Here is a 15,927-nt window from a genome sequence, read left to right as displayed (position 1 = left end):
GTAAAGGGTAACACGTTTAAAGGCTATATTTGGGAGTATTTGTCTGACAGCAGATATCCCGAACGCAGATGGAGGAGGCTGCTCATTACTCTAAAGAAGGTTAATCCATTTAACTCCTGCATATTGATATGCCAATTACATCTAATTGAGGAGGAGGCATCAGTCAAGGTAATAGTGCAGAAAGAGTGTCGGCGCGCATCGGGCCGCGGGAACACGTGTAAGATCGTCTCTCCTAATTGGGCCAGAGCGACTCGGGCAAACGCACTGAGGTGTGCGACTCCAGACCAGACACATCCGTCAACAGCGCATCCCATAATGCACTTCACCTCCCCATGCTGGGCCTCGCCTGAGCGTGTCCGAAAATGATCAAAGCAAACGGGGAGAGGACGGGACGGGGCACGAATGAATATTTAGCCTGCCGTATTCTGTCTGGAAGCGTTTGGATCAGTGAATGAAGCGCAAACAAACCTGGGATTGATTTCATTAAAGTCTGTTACAAACCCTTCTGCTTTCAGTGTTGAGATACGGTTATAGTTTTTAATAATAGTTTGAATTTGATTTACTTTTATATTTTTTTTCCTTTTAATTGTTGTTTTTGTCATTTTTATTTATTGTTTTTGTTTTAGTATGTGCATTTATTCCCTTTTATTTTTGTTTTAGTTTATTATTTTAGAACAGCAAGCTAACAAGTATTTAAGAATCATTGAGAAATTATAATTTTTTTTATTAATAGCTTAGTTTATTTTTTATTGTTTTTTCATTTAATTTTAGTTTTAGTCATTTTGTTGTGCATGGTTTCATTCTTGATGATAGTTTAACAATAATCATTTTTCATACATTTGACATTAAAATGTCAGTTTTAGTTATTTTACTCCAAGTAAAATTAAATGATAATGATAATTAATGAGATTTTTTTTTTTTGCAACTACCTGGATTTTTATTTATCTATTTATTCTTTTCTCTCCTTTTTGGTAATTCAAAAGTTTTACTATAAAAGTTTTTGTAATTGTTTTATTTAATTATTTTTTTTATTTTTATTTTTTTATTATTAATTTATTTTTATTATTTCAAGAAAGAAATATTTCTTTATGTATTTATTTCTGTTAGCTATAATAATCCTGCTCATTCCTACATAAAGGTAATTATTTGTTTTCATTTTTAATTATTAAATTGTAATTTGTTTTGTATAAATATTTGGATAACAACTAATATGGTGGTACAGTATTTTAGTAATTGTAAACATGGCAGCAGTCATGCAATATTTAATCATTTAATATTACAATACGTTATGATGCAAAAATTGTATGATTTAAAATTTATATATATATATATATATATATATATATATATATATATATATATATAATAACATGCATTACAAATGTCCTTGTGTTTCAGTTAATTTTGGAAAGTTTAAAAAAGTGCAATAAATTCAATGCAAAGTTAGAATCATGATAAACACATGCTAAAGTGCAGATGAACGTCATCGTGCAACCTTGGCGGCATCTGGAGAGACAGACACGGTTAATGCAAATAAAATGCATCAGTGAGTCAAAGTTACAAGACAATAAAACCTGTTTAGCAAACATTTGCAGAGATAGTTGTAAAACAAAGTAAATGATCTTCTAAATGAAACACACGCTGTACAAATACTATAGCATTGCATAACAGAAACCATCCTCAGTTTCTCTTTGGCAAAGACCGTCTGCAGATCTACTGAGACACTTTTCCATTGGGTTTGAATTAAAGTTAATCAAGATTCATTCAGAGAGTGAAAAGTGATTCAAATAAAATGTTCAAGACTCTCAGCTTTAATCTGATGTTCAATGTCCCTAAAAAAACAGGACCTACGTTCCCATGAGGGGCTTGTTTATAATTTACTACTGAATAACTCACTCCAGTGCAAAGTACAAATGTGTCACTGTTCTCATGTGAAGACACTTTGCTTAAAATGTAAAACTTTTACTGCATCGAACATATTCCTGCTGCCTTTGAACCAGATGTCAATCAATTATGTCATCATCTAAAGAAGTTTAATATTTAATATTTATTTAAAATTGAATATTTATCATGTTAGCAAATCTCAAATTGAATATCCATTTTTCATACTTTCAATTTATTAACCCGAATTTAACTTTAGCATTTTTTACATTTATTTTGACAAAATGTATGACAAAGTTATTATTTATTGGCACAGAATTTAATATCAGTACAAACCAACATATTTGAATGGAATCTTTTCTTAATGAAGACTTATTGCATGCACATTAATTATATTTTTCAACTTTTCTACACAAAATCTATGATGAAATATAACCGCATTTCAGATTATTGGTACAAAATTCTTTGAAATCCTTTGGAACATTAGCTGATGTGAAGAGAAACATTCATTGGCCATTTTCATACACTTTAAAAGCATATAAAACTAATTTGCCTGTAATGGATACCCCTGCTCTCGTCATGTTAACAAGCAGCAGCCACTAAAAACATTTCAGGCTTCACATTGCTGAGGGTCTGTCAGTGTTTGGCTCCACAGGCGCTCAGCGCTGATCCCAGAGCAGTGATAAAGCGGTGAACATCAGTGAAGGAGTTGTAGAGCGGCACCGGAGCGACCCGCAGGACATTGGGCTCCCTCATATCGCACTGAAACACCAGACACACAACACACTGAGACACACACAGCCTTGACAACTCTATGGACCTGGAAACTTTCCAGGGAAAAAGCAATATTTCAGTGCTCCTAAAGCGCCACCTCGTGGTAGAGAATGAATTTGCATTTCAGAAAAGTTTTTCTGCCGTTTATGCTCAGATTGCAAATATGCATGTTTTTATGCAGCAGACGCATGGAGTTGTAAATGTGAAAGAAGTTAAAGTACATTCCAAAGATCATTAAGACAGGAATATTTATTTTAAGTTTGAAATAAATACAATAAATTATATACTTGATTTATCCCTTATAATGGTCTAAAAGCTAAAATGTCATTTTTGTACTTTTTGTTTATGTGAAAACCTGTATCTAAACTGTAGAACATGTCATTTTATGGCTTAACATGCTACCGTACATTGTCCAACCCCACTCATACTGTGTTCATTATACTTGTACAGCTTTTAAAAAGGCTCATAAATTATTATTAAAAAAAAATTATTTTATTTTGCAGATAGTACCCTGTAAATAGTGGGTTAACTAACTAAAATTTCTTTCTTGATATTTGTGCATTGAAAATAATTTTTATTGACATTTGTGACCCTGGAGCACAAAACCAGTCTTAAGTCGCTGGGGTATATTTGTAGCAATAGCCAAAAATACATTGTATGGGTCAAAATTATTGAATTTTCTTTTATGCCAAAAATCATTAGGAAATTATGTAAAAATCATGTTCCATGAAGATTTTTTGTAAAATACCTACTGTAAATATATCAAAATGTAAATTTTGATTAGTTATATGCATTGTTAAGAACTTAATTTGGACAACTCTAAAGGTGATTTTCTCAGTATTTAGTTGTTTTTGCACCCTCAGATTCCAGATTTTCAAATAGATGTATCTCGGCCAAATATCCTATCCAAACAAACTATACATCAATAGAAAGCTTAATTATTGAACTTTCATATGATGTATATATCTCAGTTTTGTCAAATGTAACCTTATGACTGGTTTTGTGGTCCAGGGTCACATTTAGACTTCACTCTGGTTTTCTAGTTTTTAAAGAAACTGACTTTTTTTTATTTGGGCTAGTTAAATTAATTTTCAGGGCTACCAAAATCTGAAGAGTACCTAACAGAGATTTTGTGTGGGTATGTTGTATGTGCATGAAAACCAATAAGCTTTCATGTTTACCATAAGTCATTTGCTTTATGTGTGTTTGTAAGGCAATAGGTTACAATAAATGTTCATCATGTCTCTTGTGATGTGATCATATCTCTTCACAAGACTTGGTTAAGTTTTATGACGCCTTTATGAATTTATGATATTTTAAGTTTTGGTCACCTAGAGCTTCAATGAAGGTGGATTTATCAACAATATCTTAATGTGTGTTTCAGAGATGAGTTTGGAAGGACATGAGTAAATGATGATAATAATAAAGTGGTACGTACGGCGATTCCTCTCTTCTCCAGCTCCTGAAAAACAGCTCTGATTGGAAGAGAGAAGGACAGAGACAGCTGGCAGCCTCTCTGCTCGGGGTCCGAGGGCGTGATGATGTGAATCGAGGGTTTGTCGGGATCTGACGGGTCTTTGGTGTAGTAATGTCTGATCAGATACTCCAGATACCCCGTCAGCAGCACCGACTTCCTCCTCAGATCCTTCATACTCGTCCGGTTAAAAATCTGGACACCAGAAAATCAAAAATGACTAAATACTTCACTTACATAAATTGTTAGGAAATCAGTATTTAAAGGATTAGTTCATCCAAAACTGAAAATCTGCCCATTATTTACTCACCCTCCAGGCACCCTAGGTCTATATGTCTTCCTTCTTTCAGACGAATCCAATTGGAGATATATTAAAAATTGTTCTGGCTCTCCCAAGCTTTATCATGGCATAGGCAGGTGTTTCTCTTCATCAGTCCAATAAAGTGCATCCATCCATAATAAAAAGTGTCTCACGTGGCTCCAGGGCTGAATAAAGGCCTCCTGTAGCGAACTGATGCATTTTTATGAGAATAGTATCTCTATTTAAAACGTAAACACCAGCGGTGCACACATGTCACTCAGACCCGACGAATGTGGAAAAAAACAACAGCCAGGAATTAGAAGCACAAATTTGTAAAGAAAAATGTTGAAGGATTTCGATATATAAGACAAGTGGAGACTGGTTTTCCTTTGCTAAAGTCAGGAAACATTGCTTCCTTTGCTGCTGTAAACAAACGCTGGTTTTCACAAGAACAGAACAGCTTCTGTGTATGGATATTTTTCTTACAAAAATGCATCAATCCGCTACAGGAGGCCTGTATTCACCTCCCGGAGGCATGTGAGGCACTTTTTATTATAGATGGATGCACTTTATTGGACTTGTTTTGACTGATGAAGAGAAACATCCGCTCATTTCCATAATAAAGCTTGGAAGTGCCAGGATAGTTTTTAATATAACTCCGATAGGATTGGTCTGAAAGAAGGAGGTCATATACACCTAGGATGCCTGGAGGGTGAGTAAATAATGGGCTAATTTTCATTTTTGGGTGAACTATCCCTTTAAGATGCAACATATAATCAATAATATCAATTTATTATGATATTAACACAGTTTATAATTTTTGGCTGATTAATTTGTGATTTTGTGAACACCCCAAATGGACACATACAGAAATGCTCACAGAACAGTAAACAAAGTGTATCTTGTATCTGTAAATGACTTGAGTTGCTTGTATGATGTTGTAAGATGGATGTGAGTATATAAATAAAGGTTGTCAGAATGTTGTATAATAGTTGTCTGTATGTTATTAAGTTGTTGTACGCTGGTTATCAGAATGTATTTTGTGCGTGTGCTGTGTGATGTCTTACCTCTAGACTGGCCTGTAGTGAACACACCAGTAAGAAGGGCTGATTGGACAGACGGAATCCATTAACCCCAGGCCGAAGATCCATTTCTGCAGAAATACTGTAGTCATTAATGAACATTTTTTTTATATTAACACTGCAGATTGACTTTTCACTAAAATCTATATCTAAAAGCTTATACTGAATCTAAAGTTGCTTTTCCAAGTGTAATGCAACTACAGGTGTGTCCACAGGATGTCAGCAGAGAGCAGACTGTGAGTTCCCACAATCCCTCAAAACTTCCAGTGATCATTATGATGTTTGTGCCAGTGACTGATATTCTCCTACCGTTATTCATGAGGAATCTGGTCTTCAGGTTGTGTCCCCACCAGCCCATCAGACTGACACAAGCACACAGACACACACACATTGCATGAGTATCTCATCAGCTTTATTATGTCTGTAAGTGAGCGTTATTGAATGTGATACTCACGCCGGTTTGATGCTGTGAGCGTGTTTCTCATGTATATACGCTCCAGCCAGACCACCGGCCCCTGAGTTCACATACTGAATAAAACACACACTAAACACCGTTAACACTGATCCATCATATATTCAACACTAATGCAATAAATACACAACAGCAAGAAATAAAAATTAATTAATGAACATACCACAAACACAACACAAAAACTAACCTTATAAGAGCACCAGCATGCAAAATCCACATTCCAGTCATGAAGTTGCATTTCTGCGTTTCCTACAGTGTGTGCGCAATCAAACCCTACAAAACACCCCTGAACACACACACACACACACACACACACACACACACACACACACACACACACACACACACACACACACACACACACACACACACACACACACACACACACACACACACACACAGATTGTTATTTTCCTGTTTACTACTGTGAAGCTGCTTTTAATCAATCTGTATTGCATAGAGTGCTATAGAAATAAAGTTTTAATATTTTAAGCAACAAACTAAAACAATTAACATTGAACACTTTGCAAAAAACAAAAAAGGTTTTAAAAAGTATTTATTTCAGTATTTATTATTATTATTTTAGTATTTACTACTGTTCCTGAGAAGCATATTTAGGATGTTGTCAATTCACAAAACTCTTTAAAATGCATTAATTAAATGCAATTTTTTGTTTGAAAATATTCAAACATTCAGATAAATAAAGGGTGGAGATGCCAAACTTCTCATGGATCTATAAATCAGTACACTGACCCCAATTAGGGTCGCACGAGGGCAAAGCATTTCCAATAAATTTCCGGAAACTCTTTTTGCAACCCTAAGCTCAATATGAGTGAACAGTCACTACTGAGCCTGTTTTGCAATTCCTGTTTTCATGGTAACAGGAAGCTTTCTGATTGGTGGATCTCTTTTCAGGATCATGGTTAGTTACATTTGTTGTTGTGGTTTATTCGGGTTTAAACCAAACTGATACGTGTCTCTCTGATCTCATGTTAGTATTAAAGTGCATTAAACTTTGTGATTTTCGAATGACTTTTCACCTTGGCGTGTCCCGCTCTGGTGATGGCCTCCATGTTGAACAGCTGACCGGTGTAATACTGAACGCTGCTGAGCATGACCAGAGCAATGGAGTCGCCCTCCCGCTCGATGAGCGACAAGATATCCTCCGTCCTGATGGTGTCTTCACCCTGAAAAACAGCCAATCCAAACAGTCACAAAACACTTCCTGTGTGCATGATTTCATACTTAGAGGAAGTGATGTCATTACCTGTCTGGGTTCGATGGTCAGCATGCTGTCGGCCACGTCCAGTCCTCTCAGCCGGATCTGAGATTCAATGGCGTACTGCACATTCACACACAAACACGTCAAACCTACAGCCGTGACTGATCCAGTAATGCTCATATCAAAATAATGTTTACATACATGATCGGATGGAAAGGCCTTATCCTCCAGAAGAATCTTGTAGCGTTTTGGAGTCGGCTTGTAGAAGGAAAGCTGAGAGGATCATAAAAAGAGGAATATTTGAAAATCAATGTGCACAGAAAAATATATACCGTATTTTCAAATGTTTTTACCATCAGAAGATGCAGATTGACTGTCAATCCATTCATCAGAGCCACTTCTTCAGGCTTAGCACCTATTTAAAGAGTCAAACACACACATTTACTGATTTACATGTTTTATAGGTTCATTCCACATGCATAATAGTTCTTCTCTATTTTTTATCAGCTTTCCCTAACCCTACACCTAAACCTACCCTCACATAAAACTACAGGCATTTTTCCATTCTTAAAGGGGTCATCGGATGCCAATTTTCCACAAGTTCATATGATTCTGTAGGGTCTTAATGAAAAGTCTATTATATACTTTGGTTAGAGATTCTCAATAGTAGTGTACAAAAACACCCTTTTACCTTGTCAAAAAATCAACTCATTCTGTTGCATGTTCCTTTAAATGCAAATGAGCTCTGCTCGCCCCGCCCCTCTCTGCTGTGGGATGATGAGCCGTAATGTTTACTTTAGCCGCAAAACTTGACAACAAACACATTATTAAGGCCATTTGCAAAGCTGCATTAAAAAACCCTCATACTCACTTCTGCTGTGGGTGAAGCTGCATTAGGAATGATTCGCACGAACTAGACGCGTATGTAGATCATGATCAGCGCTTTCCTTTCAGAAACGTATGTAACATTATCCTCTGTGTCTTCAGCGGCTCAGATGTCGGGAATAAATGACGATGGCTATGTTCATTATTACATCCATCAATCGCTCAATTAGAGACATTCTTGTCTTCCTCTGCACCTGAGTCTCACAATGGCGATCAGGGTCAGACTGTTTCAGCTCGGTGAGGGCGGGGCTAAGGTAAGGCGCTCATGTCAATCAACTATCGTGGGATCGGCCTCTATCTGTGTGCCGTCACTCTGACAAGAAGCTGAGATTGACCTGTTTTTAAAAGGGGGGTATTACTTTTTAAGATTAAACAAATACCACTGGGTGGATTTTTATCATTGTAGAGTGATTGTGTACTAAAACTACCAACACACATTAATGTTCAAACAACATGAAAAACAGGGCCGTGCAGTAGAGCCCTGCACGGGCCTTAAATCTAAGCCCTAGCCCGGCCCTGGCCCGAAACGCACAGGCTGTAGCCCGGCCCGTGTCCGACAGCTTATCAAAAATGTTGGCCCGAGTCCGACCCGAAGCCCGTCTTTTTTTCCGCCAAACAGCTTATACAGTTACAGCCATTAAAATAGACCAGATTCGTATTTAATAGAAAGTTTATGTTTTTTCGTTTCGTTTTTTTTATCAGAACAATTTTGAGAAATGTTTGGAGTTTGTTTGTTTGTTTGTTTGTTTGTTTGTTTTTTAAATGTAAGTTTTAGTTTTTTAAGTGACATCGATATCCAAGCGGTATGTGGTCCACAGTGAGTTTACTCAATTTAACCTATATATCAAATCAACACTTGACTAGTCTACAATGCAATTCACAGATATAAAACAAACATCAATATATCACAATGTTAGATTTAAAGTTTATTATCACCATCTCAGAACAAAGGCATTTCGAACAGGGCAGGCAGCTCTGCTGCGCAAAACCGGAACATACAAAGTCGCAGTGGTAAAGTAAACGAATAATGAACAAATATATAAAGAATAAATAATAATATAGAAAACTTCAAAAACACAACTTTACCACATGGCTGAAAATCTCTGTGCTGCGCAAAGTATGTAAGCGGAGTGGAGCGGCAACAATTTCCCCCCGCGCTCCTTGCATTTAATAATCGCTCTGCTCCAGCTCCACTCCTCGCTCACTGATATCAGAAACACTGCTCCGCGTCAAAAAAAAAAAAAAAATTAAGTATGTTTGAAATGTAACAGTCCTGTTCATAAAATATAATAAAATAAAATAACAGGAGGAGAGTTTCAAACATAGTATGCAATATTTGTTCCGACCACAGCTAATAATTGTCAACATTAAAAGAGTATTGCTGCTTTATCCAGTGCAAAGTTTGTAATGAAAATAATACATTTTCGTCAGTTATTTTACCTACAGGTCACATTATTTCTGATTTGAGTGATCCATCTCTAGCTAAACATGTTTAACATATGATTTCCTGCTTAATGTGCAGTTATATTATGGACCATTGGCATGAATTGTACTCATGATGGAGCGGTGGTGGAGCGCTCTTGAAGAGAGTGAAAACCATGACGCTCCGACTTTTAAAAAAAATCCGCTCCTTCCTCCATTCAAAATCACACCGCTCCATTTCGCGCTCCGCTCATACTCTGCTATGCGCGAGTTAGGCATCACTGGCGCTTCCGGGGACGCACGCATTAAATCTCATTAAACTTTTTTTTTTTTTAAAGTTTTTTTCTAAAGCAGGCCCGAAGCCCGATATGCGTGCAAGTTATGACGTGAAAATTGGCCCGAAGCCCGGCCCTAGGGGCAAAAAAAAGTCGGGCCCCGACGGGCTCGGGCTCAAATGCAGGGCTCTACCGTGCAGAGACCTTTAAAGGGGCAGGTGCTCAAAGTATAAAAAGGGCATCACCTCATTGTAGGCATCCAGTTACTTATGTAACAAGTAACAATGTCATTAATAAGACAAATTATGCATTATTTGAAGTTTAAATTGCGTTTCAGGACTCAAACAACAGAATCAGTAATATTTTTTTCACTTTGTATTGTATTGTATTGTATTGTACAATTTGTATTGTATTGTAAGATTGTAGACAACATGCTTTACTGCAGAGTATAGAAATAAAACAAACATAAGAAATTTTATTTCACTATTTAAAATATTTTAAATATCAATTTAAGGCAAATTGTGACCCTTTTTAAGAGCCGCAGAAGTAAAATGAACAGTATGAGTAGGATTTGACAATGTACGGTAGAATATTAAGGCATAAAATGGCATGATTTATAATTCAGATACAGCTTCACACAAAACAAAACAAAATATCTTATACAATGGAATTTCAGCCTTTATACCATTAAAAGGGATAAATCGAGTTTATCATTTATTATATTTATTTAAAACATAAATATTACTGTCTTATTTGTTTAGATTCTTAAAAGGCACATTAACTTCTTTCACATTTACAACTCTGTGTTTGCTGCATAACAACGTAGGTCGATAATTGCAATAATTTGACCATAAAGAGCTGAAAAAATGTGGAAAAGAAAAAGTCATTCTCTGTCACAAGGGGGCGCTTTAAGAGCGCTGAAATATTAAGGTTTCCCTAGTAACCGCTGGATACAAATCAGCATTAACGCTGTTTATCAGGCAATAAATGAAAATGACAACGACATGTTTCTGAGGACAGTCGGTTCCCTTCAGATACATTCATATAAAGACATCAGTGCCGCGTTTTGACTTTGAAACGTGCAGCATGCATATTTACTCAATGACATCATTGCCTTTTGAAGTTTAATCCAGCCCTATCGCGATTCTCGTCTTTCCGTCCCCAAATGTACGACCTATTTTCTTATACTATTTAACATATTTCAAACTTTTTATGGCCTGAAATTTGATACAACTAAATTGAGGAGTTTATGGGACCTGCAGGTGCCCTCTGACAGAAGGGCACTTTGGGCATCTGAGCAAAAGGGGCAGGTGCTCGAGCATGAATCAGATTGGCTAAATCAGGCCAATCAGGGATTAGACACAGGGCTAAAGTCCTCTCTTTACTCTGTTTACCTTAGCTGAACCGCCCACATTATATCTACATGCAGACCTATGGCTCAATCTCTGCTTTTACATCACATAGAAACAGATATGAAATGCAAATATTTCCTATGAAGCTCATTTATTCATTCACATTCTCATACTGGATGTGATTACGACCAGTCAAACTGAACTTAACAAGCTCTTAATTACCAACGATCTTTGCCATTGGCTCCTCCAGGTTGTCTTCAGCCCAGACCCAAGGTCGCGACCCCTTCATATGGCCATGGACACCTCTGGAAACAACATGTGGTTACAGCAGGTTACTACAGTATTATGGGATTTTCTTCAAAGTATTTCTGCTATTTTATCAAATTAGTTTTTAACAGTGCTTTTCACAGAATTAAAAAAAATAGTGATTCTAATGAAAAATGAAAAATATGCGTTAGTAAAGAACTTGTTTACCTGATACCTTAAAGTAAAAAATATTATTTTTTAATTATTTTTTTTTTCTGTCACAGGTCAAAATCTCTCTGTCAGTATTACTCCTATGACAACGATATATATTTTGTCATGATTATAAAAAGCTTTGATTGTGAAATACCATAATACATTTGGTAATATGACACTTGACACCGCCCACTAAGGGGGAGGAGACTGCCAAAAGGTTTTAAAGTACCATTTCCATGGTAAGGTAATGACCGGTTAAATTTAATTAAAATGAATTCTAAATTGAATTACATTTTGTATATTTAATTTAACAAGATAATGAATATAGAAAACCTGCTTTTAATATTGCATAAAAATAATAAAATCAGACCAAGATGACATCCTAAAACCTGAAATATAACGATGAACTAAAATAAATAGTACAAAATTGAAGTAAAATTACTTTATGATTTAGAATAGAAATATATTTTAACAAAATCTTCTAACAAGCAACATGTATAAAAAAAAGTCAACAAAATGACATCTTAAAACCTGAAAAATAAATATAAAATAAAATATATAAGAAAAAGTCAACAAACTTCTATTTGAATGAAGTGTAAAAAGTGATTACACTAAGTGTAAATAGCATATTTTCTTGGCGAGAGATGCTATTTACACTAAGTGCAGATAGCTATAGATTGTATTTGCACTATGTTGAAACAGCAGGATTTTCTGATATTTATAATACTTACTGTAAATAGACGCAATTATCTGCACCTCAGAATTGTATTACATTAAAACAGTATTCAGTAAATACGTACTGAGTGTAAATTATAGTTTTAATTTAATTTATTAAATGGTACTGCATTATTGGGACAATAAACCCGCCATACACCTACCACAACCCTAACCAATATTTTATTTACTTTATTTTCAACTTTTCAATTATGTCCTACATATTTATTGAAAATAAATGCCTTTCCAATACGATGAGATTTGAAAAGGGAGAAAAAAGCTTAGCCAGAAGGGGAATTCAAACTCGTAAAAAGTAAAACAAGCGATTTATCCTCTGCGCCACTGGAGCCAGTAATTATCAGCCATCTTTTGTAGTGTTGACTATTCCAATCACATATTGGTGGGTGGAGTTAGTGTAAACAGCCACTGCCAACATAGCAGGCTATTAGCACTAGTGTAAACAGACACTATATGTAAATATTAAAATGCAATTTAAATTCAAATGATTTAAAAAAAATTGTATTTTATTCAACAATACACTACTGTTCAAAAGTTTGGGGTCAGTACATTTTTATTGTTTCTTTTTTTTTTCTTTTTTAAGAAATTAATACTTCTATTCACCAAGGATGTATCAAGTTAATAATTAAACGTTTATTAACCCCTTAACTGTCACCGTCCCACCTGTGGGACGCTTGGCGCTCTTTTTTTCCGTTGTCCTTTTTCTCTATCAAATCTTTTAGTAACCATCATAAATTATATATCATTGGAAAGCTTAGAAGCTCAAGATTCATCCTGTGAAAACCATTTTGAAATCGGACATTGCTTTACCATGGAAATGGTACTTTAAAGTCGTTTGGCGGTATCCTCCCCCTTAGCGGTGTCATATTACAAAATGCATTACGCTCTTTTAGAATCACAACTTTTTACAATCTTGACAAAAAACACATCATTGGAAAGGTCTGAGTCTCAGGATAGCATATTTGCTGGTTATTTTGTGATAGAATGAAAATTTTCAGAAAAATTTTGACTTTTGTGACAGAAAAGTGCATACAAAAATATATATGGCATTTGTATGGCACCCGGTGGCTGTTTGTGGTATAACGCCCTAAACAAACTTTCACAGGAACCTTAATTTTTTGCATATCAACTTCAAATTTGGAACATAACTTATTTAGATGTGGGGCTTCAATTTGATATCAAATTTAGGATAAAACCTGTTATGTAAAATATGTATTTTATATAAAATATAATAAAAAGTGTACAGCGCATTTTATTTACAGTAAATTTAAACTTCAATAATTTGTTGATACTTTATTTTTTTTGAAAAAATTCCACTTTTGCAATAATCTGCTGATTGTCTTCTTTAAAAAGAGACCAACCTTAGATCTGTATTCCAAAGTGTTCATGAATTACAACAATTGAAGTTTGGATAGTGCACTTTCATGCCTATTTTAAAAAATGGGGGTGACAGTTAAGGGGTTAAACGTTAATAATAAATAATTTACATTGTTATAAAAACTTATATTTTGAATAAACACTGTACTTTTTAAACTTGTTATTCATGAAAGAATCCTGAAAAAAAAAAATCACAGGTTCCAAAAAATATTTGGAAGCACAACTGTTGATATGATCCAACATTGATCATTCTAATAATAAACCAGCATATTAGAATGATTTCTGAAGGGTCATGTGACACTGAAGACTGGAGTAACAGCTGATAGAAATTCAGCGTTTCATCACAGGAATAAATTCTATTTTAAAGTATGTTAAAATAAAAAAACTTTATTTTATATTGTAAAAACATTTTGCAATATTACAGTTTTTTCCTGTATTTTTAATCAAATAAATGCAGCCTTGATCAGCATTAGAAACTTAGTTAAATACATTAAAAACTCTACTGACCCCAAACTTTTGAACGGTAGTGTATATAAATTAATGTAAAAGTAAAACGCATTGACAAATGAAGTCACCAAAAGGTATGTTTTATTTGATATTTATGTTATATTTTTCTCAAACCACATTTTTCAGCTGATGAATCAAGACAGATGACTTACGTTTTGGCCCATTTCTCTAGCTCCTCGTCGATGTATTTTTTGGCGTTTTTCGGCTGGAGACCCAGAGAATTCCCAGCGAAATAAACGCAGTCTTCAGAACCATCCACAAGCGACAAATCCGCTAAAACAGACGAGAAATCAAAAGAAATCAGATGATGAATGAACCTGAGCACAGACTCTATCACGGTGATATAATCAGAGTTCTATCTGTTCTATTATATGATCGGGATATAAAGTGAGACTCACACGGCGGCAGGTCTGATATTTTGGGAATGAGGAACTCCTGGCGCAGGTGCCGCAGCTCATCGCATTGGTCCAGGTGTTCTGCGACCCTGAGGGATGTGGGACTACAGCTGAGCTCCTGAGAGACCCTCACGATCGTCTTCTGCACGCTCTCCATCGTCAACACCTGATTCAGAGCAGTCGAGCTTCACAAAACTGCAGGAATCTCTGAGAGACTCTCAGGGTGACACTCTTTCAGTCTAAACTTTGAGCCCGCGAGCAAACACATCAGACCTGAGCTAATGATTTCCAGAGACCCGCATGGTTTCCTGATTTCCATTCGTCCCGCTGTCTGTCAGGACGCTTCATAAGACACACAGACACACTTCCTGATGCTTCTGTTCATGATGAAAGCATTGCGTTCTTTCTGTGCACATGAACTCACTTCTGCTTTCAGTGCCATACCAAACCAACTACATGACATGTACCGTGAGCCTCAGGCTTAGTTTATTGGCTGACTGCTTTTTTGTTGTTCTGTCTGATGCCTGATTAGAAATCCTACTGTAGCTGCAATTACAGCAGATGAATAATGTCTTTTGCTTTGGGCCAAACAGTTACATTAATGTCTGCTGCAAACAGTTAAATTAAATTGTCTTTGAATGTTCAGTTGCAAACTGAATATACTTTATATACAAGATGAATGCAGACAACCATAATGAATAAAACTTCAAATAGTAATTATGCTTAGTTTGTACAGTTTGTCTTTTGTATGTTGTTTAGGAAGAACAGCAGTAAAGCTGCTCAGAGCCACAAAGCCAGTCATAAGGTTAAATTTGACAAAACTGATATATATATACATCATATGAAAGCTCAATAAATAAGCTTGCTATTGATGTATGGTTTGTTAGAATAGGGCAATATTTGGCCGAGATGCATCTATTTGAAAATCTGGAATCTGAGGGTGCAAAAAAATCTAAATACTGAGAAAATCACCTTTAAAGTTGTCCAAATTAAGTTCTTAGCAATGCATATTACTAATCAAAAATTACATTTTGATATATTTATAGTAGGAATTTTACAAAAAATCTTCATGGAACATGATCTTTACTTAATTTCCTAATGATTTTTGGCATAAAAGAAAAATCAATAATTTTGACCCATACAATGTATTTTTGGCTATTGCTACAAATATACCCCAGCGACTTAAGACTGGTTTTGTGCTCCAGGGTCACATTTATTCTCTGTGCAAGCTCAAGAATAACAAAAGTACTAGTAGGAGTAAACGTTTCTGTATTTTTTCTTTATTTCGAAATAAATTAAGTTTCGGTGCACTGCCAA

General features: G+C 35.4%; 1 protein-coding gene across 1 annotated transcript; it reads right to left on the bottom strand.

Annotated features, from left to right (window-relative positions):
* Window positions 1-2,097: 2,097 nt before the first annotated feature.
* Window positions 2,098-15,034, bottom strand: kynu (kynureninase). Its single transcript, XM_073852323.1, has 13 exons — window positions 14,614-15,034; window positions 14,368-14,488; window positions 11,363-11,445; window positions 7,560-7,621; window positions 7,408-7,479; window positions 7,252-7,326; window positions 7,025-7,171; window positions 6,172-6,270; window positions 5,967-6,040; window positions 5,822-5,874; window positions 5,498-5,583; window positions 4,094-4,324; window positions 2,098-2,643 (listed from the first exon to the last, which is right to left on the bottom strand). Exons 1-13 carry the CDS (start codon window positions 14,765-14,767, stop codon window positions 2,518-2,520), a joined length of 1,383 nt encoding a protein of 460 aa, XP_073708424.1. The 5' UTR covers window positions 14,768-15,034; the 3' UTR covers window positions 2,098-2,517.
* Window positions 15,035-15,927: the final 893 nt, after the last annotated feature.

The sequence above is a fragment of the Garra rufa genome, chromosome 12 (genome assembly GCF_049309525.1).
Source record: "Garra rufa chromosome 12, GarRuf1.0, whole genome shotgun sequence".
NCBI lineage: Eukaryota > Metazoa > Chordata > Actinopteri > Cypriniformes > Cyprinidae > Garra > Garra rufa.
The sequence above is the reverse complement of the archived record's forward strand: the minus strand, read 5'-3'. Positions and strand labels throughout refer to the sequence as shown.